This window comes from Tripterygium wilfordii, chromosome 5, assembly GCF_013401445.1.
Source record: "Tripterygium wilfordii isolate XIE 37 chromosome 5, ASM1340144v1, whole genome shotgun sequence".
Lineage (NCBI taxonomy): Eukaryota > Viridiplantae > Streptophyta > Magnoliopsida > Celastrales > Celastraceae > Tripterygium > Tripterygium wilfordii.
Genome location: NC_052236.1, coordinates 11,718,498 through 11,737,785, shown reverse-complemented (window position 1 = coordinate 11,737,785; position 19,288 = coordinate 11,718,498). Strand labels below are relative to the sequence as shown.

Genomic DNA, 19,288 nt, shown 5'->3' with positions numbered 1-19,288 from the left:
GTTATGCGCGATGTGACGTGTTAAGGTGCATGTGACTCGGGGAATGTTGGAGGTTTTACGGAATGTGAGTGAGCAGTGGGGAGTGTATGTCTTTCGGCAAATCATCCCATTGAAATTAGCCATTGACTTATTTTATTCTAATCGGACGGTCAATAGTTTATCAGGCGTTGCAGAAGCACGTGATCGGTCTTTAGCTAATGATGGTCCTGAAAAGGTTTAGTGGGGAGAGTAATGATGGTGGAGGTGTGAAATTGAAAGAAGTGGGTTGCAGAATTTGTTGTTAGTCTCGTCACCACAGCCAACGAATTCCGTCCACCTTTTTGGCCTTTTTGAAACTTTTCGCGTGGTGGTCCCTCCATGAAATGAAACTCCGGTGTATTGATTGGCTAAGGGTAATAAAGTAGATTTCTTTCTTTTATTTTTACCCCCTTAATTTTGTATCAACGGTAGGAGTATAAATAGTCTGGTACACCCACAAGAGGTGGCTCAGTTTATAATTGATTGGGTTAGGTGTATATATGTTCAATGTTTGATTCTAATGAACAATATATTTCTTAAAGGTATTTAAAAAAAAAAATTTGGTTCTGTCGTTTTTTTTGCCAATTTTTTAACATGAATTAAATAGACTAATTCGACAGTTATTTCGATTTTTTTGTTATCGATCGATCCTGAGTAATTTTTTTTAAATAACCAATCAATTGATTGGTTTGGCAATGAATTCGGCTTCAACTATTTTTTTTAAACCCATAATCAGCGATATATGTGAAACAACATCAAACAAAATTCAACTCCTTTTATATTGAAGATGTTTTCATGTATATAAGAAGCAGCACATGAAAAATAAATTTATGCTAACTCGTGACACAAAATGAACAATATCTTAATTGTTTTCATTTGAGATGTTTAGGTTGATAATTTCAAGATGGTATCGGAACAAAGTCTAGTTGGATGGGCAGGTCCATGATCCAAAACAAGCAATATCTTCAATGTGTTTGGGTTAAGAATTTCAACAATTCTATTGGATTTGCACTCTAAACGATGTCGTTTGGTGCTAGTCTTTCTTCAACAATTCTATTGATTTGTTGTAGTTTTTGTGGACGGAAAAAAAAAGATCGAATTGCCATTTTTGTATAATTCAAAGCAGAATGAGTCATTTTTCTTGGCCCATTATAAAATGTGGGCTTAGTTGAAGATGTCAATACATAATACATGTCCGAAACCCATGGGCCTTATGAAGCTGTGCTGTTGCTTTATGTATTTTCAATCATTTCCATTATAGTGTTTTAAGGAAAACAATTGCAGAAGTAAATTAATGCAATCTATATATTTCAATAGCAAGGTTTACTGCCACTAGATTTGTTGATGTGACTCAATTATGCTAATTGAATCCAATCAAAGAGTAATTATGACAAATAAGGTAATATTTAATCAGAAAAGTATGATGAGGCCATAACATGATTTAATCACAAAGCACTATGACTTAGAGCAATCACAGTTATGTAAATTCATTGGTTGGGGACAATAAAATATATTAAGACATGTGTTTTATTGATGTGGCTGAGTCAACAACATATATTGATACAATGGTGTAAATTTGTTGACTTTATTTTTTATGTAACATATGTGGGGCCCAGTATTGATTTTTTATGCAAATGTGAGTGTGTTAGAGGTGGGACCCACGTGAAGAGAAACATGGGGGCATGACAAACTTCATTCCCCCATTGTTGATCAGTTGGTCCCAGTAAATTTGGGCCAAGAAAAGTGCACCATTACAAGTGCTCTAACGGATTGAGGGGAGGTCCGGTACTTAAATTACCGGACTATTGACCGGTAAAAGTAAATCCAACAGTTCACCTCAGTCCAGTAGCATTCATTACATATTTTCAAGAACTTTTGTTCTATCTTCCTGTGTTTATCCTCCACAAAAGCATCTTATGCATCCCTTACCTTCTCTTTTTTCTGCAAATTTCCTTTTTCCCTTACTACTTTCTTCACAACCAGATGCCATTTTTCTGAAATATGAATTTCACCATAACTCTTTACAAGCCCAGCCAATCTTTGGCAAGCCATGGAACATTTTTTTTTTGGGTATGAAAAGGAAAGAATAGAACATTGGAAGATAAATTCTGAGCAACAAACAACCTAGCAAAGGACCAAGCAGCTTGGAAGTGAACTAATCTAGCAGAGCAACAACACACAAACAAACCAAACAAAGGACGAGAGCATCCCAAAGAAAGATGGATGAAGGCAAAGCCAGCAACCCAACAACACAAAATCAAACAAAAGGCGTAGGGCATCCCAACATTAAACCAACAAAGTTTGTCAATCTTTTACAAGGGGAGAGTAAAGATCTGAAGATAATAATAACTGGTAAAGATGTGAGGATATATAATACATGTTTTATCAACAACAAAAGTTGGGGCTTATAGAAGGACAAGAGGAGAGAGATTGGAAGCAATGTAAGCCACTAAGAGCAAGGACCACGGATCTAAGCTGCTGATTGCCACAACTGAAAAGAGAAAAGGAAGGAAAAAGAAAAGGAAGGCTAGAGGTAGAAAATGAAAGAAAATAAACAATTATTGATGACAGAAAAGAATTGAGTAAATTAGGGGAGAGAGGAAATTGAAGAGAGATAAAATTTATCTCAAAAAAAATCAACCGTTGGATTTGCAAAAGCAAATCAATGGCACACAATCTTTACTGGTTAATAGTTCAATACTTTATAAGTACCTAGATATTATTACTTACTAGTACTAACACTTTATTTATTTTGGCAAATTTATACTGATCTGAATGAATTTATCTTTTTAGACCCAACACCAATCCATATTAGTTCGAGTTTAGAAAAAATCGTTTGCTATTAATTTTGACTCAAACCAAATATTCCACAACGAGTGAGTGTTCCAATAATCATGTAAGATTGATATATTTGTGGTCATTGCCCACCCTTTTATATATGTATTTAAAATAAAGTGGTATAGTACCACCTACAAATTGAGTTGTCATTACTTGATTTGATGTTTTATGGGAATGATCAAACCCACATATCCTACTCAATTATTTCTTATTGCTTTCATTTCAACAAATCAAAGGTACAAACACACATTAACAATTGATCACGTTTACACTTCCAACACGGCAACACTTGGGCCCATGGTATGCCCTCCATGTGTTTGTCAAAATTCCTAAACCAATCCAACGAGGCTTGATGGCAATTTAACTAATTAAATACTAGCACAAGAACGAATACTTGCAAGTAGGAACACACATATGGTTGCAAATTTTATGTAAATTGCTTTTTCATGGGTCCATTAATGGAGTTATGTGGGTGGCTCCATGGAACAGAGACGTTCCTGACTCAATGACTTCACAGTACCCCGAACAGGAAGGCACAAGCATATGTATATCAATCGTTGGAGGGGGAAACCAGGCCCCACGTTAGTAACTCGAGCATGGTGGGTTTGTGTTTATAGATGTGCTGCATTGCATTCACAAATTGTCATAAAATGGCATGTAGGCAGTGAAAATTGCTAAGGGAGAGTAGTTTTCATCCGATGTCATTTTTGGAAATACGTAGAGAGCGCGTGCATAAAGAAGAGCGTGGTAGACTCTTCAACGTACAAAGCGCTAACGCATAGTACAAATACAATATTTGAAGTCTGACCACTGTCTAACTGACAATTACAAAGAGAGAGGCAGAGAGAGGGAGAGAGCGAGACTGACTCGGGAAGTGCGCGCAGAAGCAAGTTTCAGCAGAACAAAGCTACGCCATCTTCAAATGGGAGAGAGACGACTGACATTAAAGACCTAGGGTTTTTTAGGGTTTTGAAAAAAGCTCTCTGTGGCGAGTTTTTAGTAAACAAGTTACATTTCAGACGGCTCAACAATCACCAATTCACCATTTCTCATCCTAACCAGAGCAGAGCTTCTCGTTTTCAGGTTAAAACTGTTTGTTTCGCTGAGTTGATTAATGCAAAGTTATCGTCTTTTCACTGTCTATTTCTTTCATTTCTATCTCTTTTGTTGATTTCGCTTCGACTTTGTTTTTTTAATCCCAGTTTATGTTCTTCTCTCTTCTCTTCATTCGAGTCATTTTCTTCCTTCGAGCTCTGTTTTCTGAAGAAATCACACTTTCTGGTTAATTTTTGTGCTTTTATATCAAAATGTGGGTTTACGCTTGCTCTGCTAAGCGACGTTACTGCATTATCTGTGATTTAAATGTCTGTTTTCAGTTCATCTGATTCTGATTTATGTTTTGATTGTTCGCTTGGTCAAGATTGACATAGTCTACAGATCTAGGCGTTTCATGCACTACAGAAACTGAGAAAGATTCAAACAAGTTATGGATGTGAAATGTGTTGATTAACTTGTTCTTTTGTTGCTTATGCTTGTCTTCTTTCTGCATATACTTACAAATCCATACTTATCTAATCAATGAGCTCATGATTAATTATTTTTGCTTCTAATTTTCTTATTGGGCTGAATTTTTTTTAATTTGAGAAGTAATACATTTTCTTTCTGCTCTGTTCTGGGGTTGAGAAGGTTTATATTTTCCTTTTAATTTAATTTTAATAACTATGATTTCAATGCTAATATAGAAATTTTCGAACACATTCAAAGGCCTTTTTTTTGTAAAATTTTTACATGGGAGGCTTCAATTATATTATCAGTTTAAATAACAGTAAATTTTCGAGCTTTTTAGATATAAAATGTCGGGAAATTTGGATTTTAGAATATTTTTTTCAGATGCAATTGGTCTGGATAAACACTTTGTTCATGAGCAGAAAAATCCTGTCAAATTCTTGAAATTGCAAAGGAAACAGAGCAATTTTACATGGGTTATTCTCATTTGTTTTTTCTTTTCCTGGTCTATACTTAGCCTTGATAAGGCATTTGGATGATACTGTATGTATTGGAGTAAAAAGGAAGGCAAAGGAATAAAAGATCCTAAGATGTATTTTTAACTTATGTCAATTTCTTGGTTTGATAGCAATTAGCAACTTTTTCTTTCATTTCAATTTTTGTCTTTTGTGGTTCTGGTTGGTGGTAGTGGGGGTAGTTTCTGAGGAGTTTCTTTGAAGCTACTCTGTGGTTTGTTTGTTAGGTTTTGCAAATTTTGTAGTTGCTTCAGTAATTCACGTCACATATATATTAGATTTTGTTTATGTTTATCTCTCAGCCAAAGACATCCTTTAAGTATTTCAGGTGGGGTTTGAAGGAGAGTGCTTTTGGATTTGCCTTTTCTACCGCATCTTCAAAAATAATGCAGACACCAAAAGGAAGGTATGTTGTCAATTATTTAGTGCTTCTGTCGGATTCTGCTCATTTCAGTCTCTGTAATTGTGTCGATCCGAATACGTTTTCTGGTGCTTAATGATCTTATTTGTCATATTATGTTCTCAATTTAGTGGTTGGCGGCTGAACTATTTGGATTGTGAATGGTTTTTCTTTAAAATGACCAATTATAGGGTAGTTTTCTTTTTTTTTTACACCTTTCTTTTCTCTTTTTCTTGGGTTTAAGTAAACTTGTTTCTTGCAATCATCTTCTTAATGGTCTAAACTATCCTTTTGGCTCCTGATACGGTTCATAACATATGAATGTTGAATCTGGCGGTACATGGATTTCTCTGTAGCATATGAATGTTGAATCTGTACACAGCTGCAATTCTGTTCCGGCAGCAACCCTACACGTATGAGAATTTTATGAACCACTAAATCCTACATTTGTAACGATACTAAAACTTTAGAAACTAGACTTGTTGACCTTATCCCAGTCTTCGTGTATACGGAGCTTCTTCAACTGGATATATGTATTACGAATTTTATTTGTCTTAACACATCTCATTTGTCATTTAATTGGCTCTGATAGCAGAAGAAGATCTTCAGAACTGCCTCAAAGGAAATCGCCAGCATCGCCTCGAACAGCTCGCCAACTCAAAACTCCTGGATCAGATTCTGACTCGGTTTCCTCTCCGAGTTCATTGAACAAAACTCCAAAAGACAAAAGTCCTAAAGTCAATGAACGTAGATCACCCCGAAGTCCACTGTCTGAGGTATTCAATGATAACTTATGATCGGAGCCTCTTCATTATGGAGAGAAAATGCTTACTGAAGTTTTACTTGCTTCAATTGGCAATCTCTTTATTGTTGGCTTAAAACTACTTGTCTTATAAAACTACACCATTTCAGTGTTGCAGTCATATTTAAAATGAAACTGATGTTATTGCCTGATTCATCATTAGTTTCGTAGCTTTTCTAGCTACTCATTACTTCTCAATTTCTAGACGAAGCGCCCTGGCAGAGTGACTGAGTTGGAATCACAGCTGGCACAATACCAAGAGGATTTGAAGAAGGTGAAGGATCAGCTGAACTCATCCGAGTCATTAAAAAGGCGAGCTCAACAGGAAACCGAAGATGCCAAGAAGCAGCTCTCAGCCATGTCAGCTAAGCTTGAGGAATCTCAACAGCAGCTGCTAGAGCTTTCTGCTTCTGATGACGTTCGGGTTCAAGAACTCCGTAAAATTTCCCAGGATCGCGATAGGGCGTGGCAGTCTGAACTTGAGGCTGTACAGAAGCAGCACTCGATGGATTCTGCTGCCTTAGCTTCTGCATTGAATGAAATACAGAAACTGAAAGGTCAGCTAGAAATGGTGGCCCAATCTGAAGCTGTCCAAATAAAGCACGCAGAGTCAGCACATACAGAGATACAGGGACTGAGGATGGAACTTGCAGAAACTCTGTCACTGGTTGAAAATTTGAGAGCGGAGCTCGGTGATCGCAGAGAATCTGAAGCTCAAGCCCGGGAACTTGTTAGCAAGACTCAAGAGCAGTTGGAAACCGCAACTGCAAATGTGGAAGTGCTGCGATCTGATGGCTTCAAAACAATGGAGGCTTACAGCTCCTTATCCAAGGAGTTGGAGCAATCAAAAACCCAAGTGAGATCATTGGAAGAACTTGCGAGCAAACTCCAGGCAGAGTTGGTTAGCTGTAGCAGCAAAAACTCAGTGAATCCTACTGGCAATTCTCAACTTCCGCAGGAAAGTAGAGGAAATGAGGAAACAAACCTTCTCGAAGCTGAAATTCACTCTTTGAAAGTGGAAGTTGGTCAATTGAAATCTGCACTAGAAGCAGCTGAGACTGGGTACCTTGAAGAATATGTCCAGAGTACTTTGCAGATTAGGAGTGCATATGAGCAAGTAGAATGTACAAAATCGGAATCGTGCTGTAGAGAGGCTGAATTGGATGCAGAACTGAAGAAAGCCAAAGCTCACATTGAAGAGTTGAGGGAGAACCTGATGGGCAAGGAAACTGAATTGCAGAGTATTTCAGAGGAGAATGAAGGGCTGAAACTGAAGATCGGGAAACATCAGTCAAGTCAACGAGAATCAGAACTTCCAAGGGAGCTAAAGAGGTTGGAGGCAGATATCGCAGAGTTGAGAGCAAACTTGTCAGATAAGGAGACACAGTTGCAGACTGTAAATGAGCACAATGAAATGCTCAAGATTGAAATTAAGAAAAGAGACACAGATCAGAATAAAGTTAATGAAGAGACTGTTGCTATGGCAGAAATGGCAAGGGCTGTGGAGCGTGATGCTTTAATTAAACTCGGACATTTGACAGAAGAGGCTGACAAAAGTAGCAGAAGAGCAGAACGAGTGACCGAGCAGCTGGATGCAGCCCAGGCAGCAAACACAGAATTGGAAGCTGAGATGAGGAGGTTAAAAGTTCAGTCAGACCAGTGGAGGAAGGCAGCCGAGGCAGCCGCTGCTATGATTTCAACAGGGAACAACGGTAAACTCGTAGAGAGAACAGGTTCCCTTGATAACAACTACAATACAATTGGAGCAAGTTTGGGTTCACCTTACTCAGAAGACATGGATGATGACTCACCCAAAAAGAAAAATGGAAACATGCTGAAGAAAATCGGGGTTCTGTGGAAAAAGGGTCAAAAGTAGCTGTATTTTCAGGCAAGCTCCATTTCATTTTTCACTCAATTTATTTGTAGTTTTCATATTCAATAAGCCCTCATCTCCTTGTTCTCCCTTTCAGTAGGTGTTTTGGGTGGTGATAGCAGCTGTACAGGCATGTGGGTTATGGTAAAACTTCGGCAGTTCCATTGGGACTCACCTATCGTCTATGCTGTGGCTTTCTAGACATGGATCATGGATTTTCTTTTGTGAACGGTCTGGAGCCAGTTTAAGTCTTTTGTACCATTTCTACTTCTTAAAAAACGATATTATGCATGAATTAGGGCTTCTAACTGAAAACATGAAAAACTGCCTTGTTATATTATCTAAGATGTTATGTCCAAACTCATTTCTTTACAAGGGACATGTTTATCTACCTTATTTTACTTTAGTACATGGATTGGATTTTAGAACATCGCAGAAAGTAGCCGGCTGTTTTTCTTTGTTGGCTTTGTTGTCGGATTGGTATCCAATATCATTACGCATCATTCAAATTTCTGCCCTATGAACTTTCGATAGTAGGATAGAGGGGTAGTGATGGGTAACAAATAGATTGGATTTTAGAACATTGTAGTAAGTAGTTGGCCGTCTTCGCTGGCCTTATTGTCGAATTGGAATCCAATATCATTACTCATCATTCAAATTTTTGTCCTATGAACTTTCGACCATGGTAGAGCGATGGGTAACGGATAGATTGGATTTGAGAACATCGCTTTAGGTAGCCGTCGTTTTCTTCGTTGGCCTCATTGTCGGATGGGAATCCAATATCGTTACACATCATTCAAATTTCTGCCCCATGAACTTTCAAAGGTAGAATACCATGGTAGTGATGGATAATGGAGAATTAAGATTCGATTTTGGAGAGGCAGTATGTGAAATAGCTTTTTCATTCGAGAAAAGGCAGCAGGGGTGCAAATTACGCAATCCTTGTTGATGCATCACGTTGTTATTCTAAATAAACAATGGTATAACACAGACGCAAACTACTCAATCCTTGAGTATGCATCACGTTGTTACTATAAATAAACAATGTTATAACATGATGCTTTGTCAGAATCTCTCCTCTTTTTTTGGATGATCGGGAAGGCCTTAGCTCAACAGTCACTTTGTGACCCCTTGGTCAGTTTTAAATTAGGGATGACCATCCCGTAAGCACAGCGAGTCACTAATTTAGTCTTGAGTCGAAACCCAAAGCATGAGTAAGATTGGGTTGAAGCCCAAAATAGGAAACCCCAAAGAAGTACGTCTGACCAACTCGAACGTCCAACTTGACGGATCTTTCACCTCTAAACCTGACGATATAACCACTAAGCTAATGCCAAGTTGTTTCTCCCAGAATCTCTGCCACTCATATCAAATTGAATGCTCTGTGAGCTTGAAAATTAATTAATAACAAGCACTCTCCTACTTCACATGAGAAAACACAGAAGATTGAGATTCGGTTGTTCAATCTCTCTTTGTTACATACTTACATTGAACAGATACACACACATATATATATACAAAATTTACAGCACACTATTGTGTTAGGAAAACACATCAAATTTAATCTACTTGAACATCAATACCTACGTTGCTTTTTTTTTTCTCCTAATTGTCATGCCATAACGTCATACAGATCAACATATAATGCCTTAAGAGCATAGCAAAGAATAACCCAAAATTATGAATCTTCATCATATTCATCTGCATCCTCTTCAGCAATTGTCTCTAGAAGAGGAGAATTGGAAGGCTTGTGAGGATAAATAATGGGAGCAGGAGCAACCTCCATGAAAGAATGTAAACCTCTAATTCCCTTGGCCATTGATGTTCTCTCCCACCTTTGAGCTTTCTTTGAAAGGGCAAGGATAAATGTATGTAGCTGGTAAAGAATTCTCCCTCTTCCTCTGGTTTCAGGGAAGAAGAGAGACGTGATGATTGCTAGAATCTCTTAAAAGGATCTAGGTCTCAATGATTGGAGGAGGAAAGGAGAGATTTTGAATGAGTTGTAAGAAGGGTTTGAGAGCCTTATATAAGAGAATAGGTTGCCATATTTAGAAGCTTTGTTGAAAGACGGTGCTGCATCAGTCCATGTGGACAATGCTGAAACACAGAAAAATATGAGATTTTTAAAAGTTGAAAGGAACAGAAAAAAAAGCACACGACCAGCCAGAGAAAAACACGTTGGAAACATTAAACATAGGAAGCCTAAAATATCTTTTGCCAAAAATTGACAGGAGTCCTAATAGAGAGGAGGAATTATTCAATCACATAGTTTGGACTCTTATAATAATATGCGCCAATTGCTTGTACTGAAGGCCCAATGAATTGGGATTTCCCTATTGGGTCATGTCATTTTTCGGGGTAAGCAGATCATTGATGGTGCTACATGAGTTCACGTGGACAATGCAGAGCGAAGCACGTAATCTAAGGATATTCATCAAAGTCACAAGGAAAAGAAAAAACGAGCAATGCTTCATCCTCTAACCCACATTCTACCCCCAATACACGTGGCATGTCGGAGAGTCATTCAATATAATAGAGCCTCTTTAACATCCTAACACTTCTACATCGATTGGTAATAAAAAGAGAGTAATAAATTGCGAGTCACTAGCATTTTTCAATTGATAGGGGGGCATGCACGGCTTTGCATATTCGCCAACTCAATAACCAAGTCCACATTTACTGTGTCCTCAAAAGTTTAGAAAAATTCTCTGTGAGCTCACAAAACCCGGCCCTCTTGAGCCAAAACCATCAACACCACGTACCTGAAAGTGCTCTAGTGCTCTCATTCGAAAATCCAAATCCAGACCCATGTATAGATAAATGGGACCATGGACTTGCCAAGCTAACAGGCAATCTGAAGACTGGTTTCCAAGTTGGAAACTCGGAGGAGGGGGGCGTCATCAGGTTGGAAATTAGAAGAACATTTGCATAACAAAAACCATTCCTTACATCATTCACAGCTGCAAAACAATCCATGCCCTTGTTTAGATTCAAGAATCAGGACTTCTTTCAACTATGGCATACTCACAAAAACCACCTTTGTATTCGTAAAAACTGGTCACATGATAATCTGAGATAAGAAGGTATGTATATCTCAAAGCTCCAAGAAATTGTCAATTACCATCGGGCTATCAACAAGGCGTCAACCAATTAGAAAGACAGGAAAAGAGAACATATTTGGAGTCTAAACATGAAGATTAGATTGACTACAGCCCAAAAGTTGAAGAGAAACATATGTTGTAGATGCTTCTCATGTGGAAAGCCATGTCGATCGCCTAGAACAGAAGCTCCACACTACCTATCAGTTCTGAGATAGGAGAAACAAAAACCTAATACAAGATGCTGAACATATAACACATCCACCTCTCTACACTTTCATCCATAACAAGTTGATACAATACATCAGATTAATCTGTACAGCTATCAAATGAGAAGATTCTACAACAATGACACTTCAAAAATAACCCAATACCTGCCCAGAAGAATACAATTGGAAAAAACTTTGAATAAGCTTTGCACAATCAGAAGCAGAAAAAACAACAAACACAAATCTGTGTCCAACAAATTGTCAAGTCAACACGCTCTATCATGGAGCAGATGAAATATGAACACATCATGGCATAATCTGATTCCCAACAAATAATTATCATTCCAACTCAAGTCTAAAATCATATCCCTCCTTCAAACAACAACCACAAGACATACTTCCAACATCTTTCCACCGTAAGAAATAATGACAACCCTGCCAAGTGTAACAATTTGAACTCGCATTCAACAGAAAAAACAATGTACATGTGATATTGAAAGTGACGAACATCAACACACTACATGACTACATCATCAAATATTGCAATATGTAAACTATTATTAATTCCCCTTCTTTTACTACAAACCTGCTCACCGTCTATTGGGTCCAAAGGCACATTTGGCTTTGGCAAGCTAGTTTTGACCAAGACAAGTCAGATTTGGAGATATAGCCAATGCATGCTGCCGCGGCTATTATCCACAAACTGATAATATAGCCAACATATAACAACCTTGAACAGCTACGCACAATAAGATATAGAAAAACTAAATACAAGCATCGATTAATTCAAATGCATTATAAAACTACGATCGAATTTCAGTCTCAAACATTATATAAGTCAATAACTTAAGCCTTGCCTCTCCCAATTCAAGCAAAATCCCAAAACTCATAGAAGATATAAAACATGAATTTGGAGGCTTACACAGCACAAATAACTTGATAATTCTATAGAATTCAAAACTGAATGATGAATAGAAACACAGCATTCCAACCTCTTGCAGATAGCTATCCCTTCAATCTTGTGGAATTTCAACATCACCCTCAGTAATCTCCTGCTGAAGATCCTTGGGGTCCTTCCCATCGACGGTACAACCAACAGAGACGCAAGTCCCCAAAATCTCCTTCACGGTCCCGCTCAAGTCCTTGGCCATGGACCTGGGCCGCATAACCTTGGCGATCTCGATCACGTCATCGAGAGAGATGTTCCCGTTGTGCTTGATATTCTTAGTTTTCTTGCGGTCTCTCTCCGGCTCCTTGAGGGCCTTGATAACTAGCGCCGCCGCTGAGGGCACCACCGATACCTTAGCCTGACGATTCTGGACGGTAAGCTTCACGGTGACTCTCAAACCCTTCCAGTCCTTAGCAGTTTCCTTCGCAATGTCTTCTCCGATCTTCTTTGGGGAGAGACCGAGCGGCCCAATCTTCGGGGCGAGGGAGCTGGCGGCACCAACCTCGCCTCCGGTTACGCGGACGTAAACATCAATGACCTGAGATGGGTCAAACTTTGGCGGCATGGCTAGGTTTCAGCTTCGGAGTTGGAAGTAAAGAGCGATGCGGAGTATATAAACTAGGGTTTTGCAGGTGACGGACCGTATTAAGAAAATGGGCCCAAGTTGAAAGTAATGGGCTTCATATGGGTTAGAGATAGTCAAGCCCAATTCAACTAGAATTTTTGAATCCTATTCTTGGGCTATAAGGATATGGGCTTAGCTCCTTCCCTATGATGTTAAAACTGCCAAAATATTATTAAAAACGACACCGTTGGATATGGAAGGGATTGACGTTGACCTTAATAAATATTGAATTGACAATTAAAACGACAGAAAACAGCGACAAACCGCGCGTTTCACACCGAAATCGCGAGAGGGCGTTGAAATACTTGTGACGATTTATTATGACTCGCCAAGATGTTGACATTTTATATCTTTATGGAACGGTCATGGGCATATGGAGCCCATGGGGCTTTCATACCCTACATTAGAAGTCGCACAACCTCCAAGGAGATGATAAGATTTCGTATAATGTAAAATTATCTTTTAATAAAATTATCAGGTGTTTGGATGATTTTTCAAATATCTAGGATAGTATACTGAATTTAAAAAATTACGTAAGACCCTATACTGATAAACAAATGAGATCTTGTATTAAAAAATTACAATAACTTCTACCGTAGGATCCCTTGACCTAGACTTTCATTATGAGGAAGATACATGATATCTACATTATAGGGGGCTCCAATTTTGACTACAATTCTCTACAAACGTATGTTAAAGTGATGAACTAGAATGTTTATTGAGTATTTTAAGGTTCATCATGTTAGAATATACTAAATTTTGAAAAAAAAAAAAATTAAATGTTAAACACTAAACCTTAAATCCTAAATACTAACTCTTAAATCCTAATGTTGTATTTTTCATTAAAAAAATTAAGATTTAACACAATTTTGGGGATAAATTTATATTTAAAATTGAAGTAAAGAATTGGAGCTCCATATTTCGGGTATTGACTATGCGTCAGGATAGGAGGGTCTCCATCATTCCACCTTGTCTCCATCATTCCAATGCAATCATATATTGGATTTAACAATATCACACCCAAAACATTTAATGGTACATATCAGTGGAATTGTTGGAATCACTCTGGTTAATAATTACTAATGGATTATAAGTAATCGTAGCAATTGGTCCACGTGTCAGCCTTTGCAAGAGAGGACAAACTTGTAGCTATCTAGTAGTGGCAATAATTCGTCCGATAAGGCGATAACATTATATAGGTAAACATTAATTATTTCCAGCATGTCCAGTGAATGGACGATGAATGGTTTTAATAATGTCCGACGTGTCACTGCCAGGTTTAGCCTAATGGAAGCATTCATGCGGGACCCTCCACTTCACTCCCCGTCAACTCCCCGCTTGATTCGCACGCCACACGTTTTACTTCGCTCGTCCCTGGTGAGTGATCGTTCGAAAAGAGTATGTGAAACGCGTGTGGTCGTCCGTTTTGAATTAATATTAACGAAAAAGCCAAAAACATTGTTCGAAAAGAGTGTGATTCGCACAACAATTTTGAGTTATTCGGTTTTTTTGTTTTTTAAGGCCCACAAACTACACACATATTAAGTAATGTTCGAGGGATATGAAAATCATCACAATGAATAAAAAACTATCTAAATCTCAAACTTTCCTGATGAGTATATCAAACTCGTACGATTTTATTTCTCCTTAACTCAATTATTACAGACTAAAATTCAACTCACCAACTCATTGAGCAAGCTCAGTTATTATGAGTCAAAAGCTCAACTCATTAGATTAGGAAAATATCTTGCTAACAAGTAAAGGATAAGTTTGACTTTATAATTTTTGTTTCACTCACCCTAAATATTAAGATGAACGCACATGATTTTAAGACGAATTCTTGGCATTTTCTCTACAACACACTCTATAAAACGCGAACACAATCAGCAATTCTGAACACAAAAATACACGACTGAGCTAGTTAGAGAAAAAACAGAGACCAATTTTCTCAAAGCTTTCGCTTCAATGGCGTCAAGGAGACTCTTCAATTCAAAAGCCAATTACATCTCCCAAAGCCCAGAGAGCTTCAATTCAGTCACAACGGGCTCCCATTTTGAGTTCGACGAGGCCGATGTTTACAATTTCAACGAATCCATACAATTAGAGACTAAGAAATCAATACTCACCTCCCTTTCGAAGAAGATTTCGAGGAAGATCGATAAGCGAGACCGAGCCAACACGGTGACGTCCGCGTCATATCCGGTGAACTTCCGGGACTGGTCAAAGGAAGATCGTTCTCGTAATCATCAAAACAGAGGTAACTATGACGAGGAGGACGACAACAGTGATGACAATGACGATGACGAGGAGGAACACAACAGTGATGACGATGACAGGATCCCGCCTCATGAGTACTTGGTGAAAGTCAGAGGAGCTTCACTTTCCGTTCAAGAAGGGATTGGGAGGACGCTTAAAGGGAGAGACCTTTGTCGCGTAAGAGATGCCATTTGGCAGAAAACTGGTTTCGAAGATTAGCGATGCATACTTGCACATTTCGTTAGGAGTGATTGGGTTTTTGTATTTTCGTTTTTGGGTTGTTGACATATTGATCCACCACTGTTTTTGTTTTGATATACTGATTAACCCCTTGATGGGTTAATTGGTCCTCTGGTTCTGAGGTGCTTGTTTGTATGATCAGAGAATGGGTATGCCCTATAATGAAGCCCAGAGACACTACTGTTTCTTTCATTGAGACCAATCTTTTTTTTCTTGCGTTTTCTCTCTGTTTCTCAGTAAAATGGAAAGCACATCCAGAAAAAACAAGGACGAAATGGGCTGCAGAAGTCCAATGGACTGGTCCCATATTGGAAGTTTTCGGCCCATGAGCCCATTGGGGTTCTAAGGAGAGAGGAGAGGTTTCGGTGGAGAATGACAGAGAGCTTTTCTGTGGAGGGAGAGAGAATGGGAAGAGGGAGTCGGAGGATGCTGGTGGGTTTGCTGGTGGCGATGGCGTTGGGGATTGCTGTCTATTTTAGGCTCTGGTCCATCGATTACGCTATCTCCGCTGACGACACTGAATTGCTAAGGTTTCTTTCTTCAATATATCTGTTAGGGTTTTGGATCACTTCATCTTACTCCTCTCCAGTTCTCTAATTAATCCATGGAAATGAGAGCTTCATTCTGTTCTTTCAAATTATACTCTTTTTGTGCAGAATTACCAGGTGTGATGTTTTGGATTTTATCTTCTTGGCTTGTTTTTCAATTTGATTTGGTGTTCTACTTTGTGCGCACTTATGTACGTCTCTTAGGAAGCAGTTCGATCTTGCTAATAGAGACGCAATGGATGAGTCCGCGGAGTGGAGGATGCGATATAATGCCGAGGCAGAGAGGGCTTCCAAATGTGGTAAGCAATTGATGGAGGTAGTTATTCTCACTCTTGATCAATTCATTCCTCCTTGTTCTCCCCAATAACTCAGATATGGGAAGAGGATTTCTGCTGTCGATATGCATTGCTCTTTTTACTGCATATTTGGGCCTGGCAAGGTTTCACCTTACTTGTTGTGAATGTGGAAGACTTTCATGTGCCTCATGTATGATCCGTCTTGCTGAATAATCATCTCAGTAGCTAATGCTCAATGGATCGAATTGGGTTTGTGTTTTGTGATGTACATATAGTTTTAGTTGGCTCTTTTGTTGATTCTGGTAATTGAAGCATGAAGCGTGCCTTATGCCAATGTCCATGGCTGTAAGGAATTATACATTCTAAATATATAACAACTACTCTGGTTAAAAGATGAAAGCATCCAATTTAAGACTCTTACGGAATTGAGTAGCGGTCTTTCATGGTTACCATAGCAATGCATGAACGAACTGATAGGAGTGTAAAACGTTGCTAAGATCTCTCATCTCCTAAACCATATTGTATATGGTACCTTGTTCCTAATGGACCTGCCATACAAGTCCCCTTCCCTCCCCCCCTGAGAAAAAGTTGTAAGGCATGAAACAAAGACATCTCTCCTCTTTCTTTATCTTCTTTGTGTCTTGGACAGTTATTACACATTTACACTTCCCAAAGTGAGACCAAACTTTGATTGCCTTACAGACTATACCAGAGGCAAATTGCTTAATGATAGTAGTAGTATTCGTGTGAATGTGCTAAAATGTATCGAGTTTCTGTATTGTCATTGCCAGGGGACTTATATGAAATGTTCCTGTAAATGCCTTAAAATATACTGAATTTCAAAATTGCAGACGACTCCTTTGCTTGTACGGTTCTAGTTCTCGGTTTCATGATTTAATTCATGATTTTCAAAATTTATTGGCGTTCGCTGATCATCTTATACGCAAGTCGTTATTTAGTATTAATTTAGATGTTGTGAACCATATTAGCTTTTCTTATGTTTACTTTGTTTTTAACCCCTTTACTAGCTCATGTATCTTTGACAGATTAATGGGTCTCTTGAGAAGAAGGTGGAGGATGTTACTAGAATAAAGCAAAAGGTGGTAATGCTACAAAAGGTGACTCTTGGACACCCTCTCACAGTTCAATTGCCTTGTGCTTTCCTTTTATTGTTTACATGTTTTCATGCTCTCACCAGCCGATTAAATGGTTAGATGCAATTTTGCTGAAGATAAGCTGAGTTGTTGTTATATCAGATACTAAAGTTTTAACGACGCAATTTGTTGAGGAAATAACAAAGTTCAACAGTGGTATATGTTCGTCAGCAATCATTTTTAGGTATAAGTGTCGTTCGCTTTCTAATGACATTGTACTTTTATCAGGAAAACTTGGCCTTGGTTGAACAAGTAGAAGCTTTAAAAAAAGAAGTGGAATCAGCAAAGTCGAAATGCCGTTCATGATAGAGCATGCTCATACAGCACCTGGTTGTGAACTGAATACAGAATACAGAGTTGTGCATAAGCTTCATCATCACGCGTAAATGCTTACAGCAATTTAACTCTTGTATTGTGAAAAGCTTTATGAAGCTCATTTTTGACCAATGTCCAAGGAGCTTGCACCTTCCATGGAGTTGCTAAAACCAAGATATAGGTCTTTGTGAAAGAGATACATGTGATCACACAACCAGAGACATTATTCAGGGCATAGCCATTCGTTGTATTCAATGTATATTTCTCTCGCCAATTCTCCCCATCCTCAAAATGTGTAAACAAATGTACTCTGGATTAGTTTTCAATCTGGGATGTTAAGAAATCGTAGAAATCAAAACAAGCGATTAGTTGACGATTGATTGGTTGGTCATTTTAAAGAGAAAATGTAATTAGAACCGACAGATAACAGATTGAAATAATTAAAAAACTATTATCATAATTAAAAAACTGTTGATAATAATTGATCAGTTAAATTCACGTCAAAAAATTGGGAAAAAAAATCCGACCATAACCGATTTTATACCCCTAATATGCTAATCCTTGGCACTTGGGGAGGCAGTAGTTCTGTTTATGTCCTAATGGATCGTAAAAAAAGCCCAAAAAATATGGGCCGTTAGGTAGAGGGATGTGGCCCAGTTTCACGACCGCTTCATCAAGGGACTTTTGGAGGCCGGTACACTAGGTTATACTTAATTGTAAAAAAGTGCAATCACTAAAACATCCTTTTAAAAAAGTACACTGGGGATCATCTTTTACCAAAATAACCTCAATTTTGATTTTCTCTCTCCACGAATTGTGATACAATAGTGATACTTTTAAATATAAGATCCAATTTAGTGTTCAATTTATATTTTTGGCTCATAAAATGATGATATAAATGTTAGAATGTAAATTTGATAGCATTACATGTCTTTTTGGTTCAATTATGTCATTTTAGTGGATTTTTGATGTTCGTGATACTATAGTGATACATCTCTGCAGCTGTAAATGTTTTTCCAAAACGAGCAAGAGATGTACAAACCAAGAAAAGAAAACCAAGAAAGGAAAAGTAATTAGGAAGAAGAAGTATGCATATTGGTTCAATTGTATCATTTTAATGAATTTTTTGTGTTCGTGATACTATAGTGATACATATCTGCACTTGTAAATGTTTTTTCAAAATGAACAAGAGAGGTAACCAAGAAAAGAAAATCAAGAAAGGAAAAGTAGTTAGGAAGATGAAGTATGCATATTAGTTTCATCATTTTAGTGGTTTTTTGGTGTTGGTGATACTATAGTGATACTATAGCGATACATCTCTGCAAAAAACGAACCAGAGTCCAGATCTGCAAAAAAACAAAGCACAACCCAGATTGAACAACGAAGCATAGTCCAGATCGGTCAAAAACGAAGCAGAGCAACTCGACGCAGTCCAGATTGAGCAACGACGAAGAAGGAGATGAAGAGAGGAGAAACTCGGCCAAAAACGGAGAAGAAGACAACGAAGAACCAGATCGAGAACCAGAAGAAGAAGAAGAAGAAAGAGAGAAAGAAGGAGATAACTTTTAGTAGAGAAGAATGAGAGAAAGAGAGGACACACTAGAGTTGGATAGTTGGAGGGAGAAGAAGAAGAAGAAGAAGAAAGA

General features: G+C 38.1%; 4 protein-coding genes across 6 annotated transcripts; 3 read left to right on the top strand and 1 right to left on the bottom strand.

Annotated features, from left to right (window-relative positions):
* Positions 1 to 3,688: 3,688 nt before the first annotated feature.
* LOC119998235 (interactor of constitutive active ROPs 2, chloroplastic-like) lies at positions 3,689 to 8,391 on the top strand. Of its 3 annotated transcripts, none has more exons than XM_038845502.1 (5): positions 3,689 to 3,939; positions 5,180 to 5,283; positions 5,873 to 6,053; positions 6,285 to 7,967; positions 8,053 to 8,391. In XM_038845502.1, the coding sequence occupies exons 2-4, from the start codon at positions 5,264 to 5,266 to the stop codon at positions 7,953 to 7,955; spliced, it is 1,872 nt and encodes a 623-aa protein (XP_038701430.1). In that variant the 5' UTR covers positions 3,689 to 3,939; positions 5,180 to 5,263; the 3' UTR covers positions 7,956 to 7,967; positions 8,053 to 8,391. The 3 variants fall into 3 exon arrangements, with proteins under 3 accessions (XP_038701430.1, XP_038701431.1, XP_038701429.1); XM_038845503.1 differs by having other exon boundaries at positions 8,050 to 8,391; XM_038845501.1 differs by having other exon boundaries at positions 5,206 to 5,283; positions 8,053 to 8,237.
* A 3,624-nt stretch (positions 8,392 to 12,015) lies between these two features.
* LOC119998199 (60S ribosomal protein L12-like) lies at positions 12,016 to 12,809 on the bottom strand. Its single transcript, XM_038845457.1, has one exon. It carries the CDS (start codon positions 12,771 to 12,773, stop codon positions 12,273 to 12,275), a length of 501 nt encoding a protein of 166 aa, XP_038701385.1. The 5' UTR covers positions 12,774 to 12,809; the 3' UTR covers positions 12,016 to 12,272.
* Positions 12,810 to 14,678: 1,869 nt separating this feature from the next.
* Positions 14,679 to 15,521, top strand: LOC119999134 (ATPase family AAA domain-containing protein 2-like). The gene has a single exon (XM_038846651.1). The coding sequence runs from the start codon at positions 14,799 to 14,801 to the stop codon at positions 15,306 to 15,308; it is 510 nt and encodes a 169-aa protein (XP_038702579.1). The 5' UTR covers positions 14,679 to 14,798; the 3' UTR covers positions 15,309 to 15,521.
* A 144-nt stretch (positions 15,522 to 15,665) lies between these two features.
* On the top strand, positions 15,666 to 17,833 carry LOC119999135. The gene is made up of 4 exons (XM_038846652.1): positions 15,666 to 15,859; positions 16,082 to 16,193; positions 17,220 to 17,291; positions 17,556 to 17,833. The coding sequence occupies exons 1-4, from the start codon at positions 15,702 to 15,704 to the stop codon at positions 17,631 to 17,633; spliced, it is 420 nt and encodes a 139-aa protein (XP_038702580.1). The 5' UTR covers positions 15,666 to 15,701; the 3' UTR covers positions 17,634 to 17,833.
* The last annotated feature ends 1,455 nt before the right edge of the window (positions 17,834 to 19,288 follow it).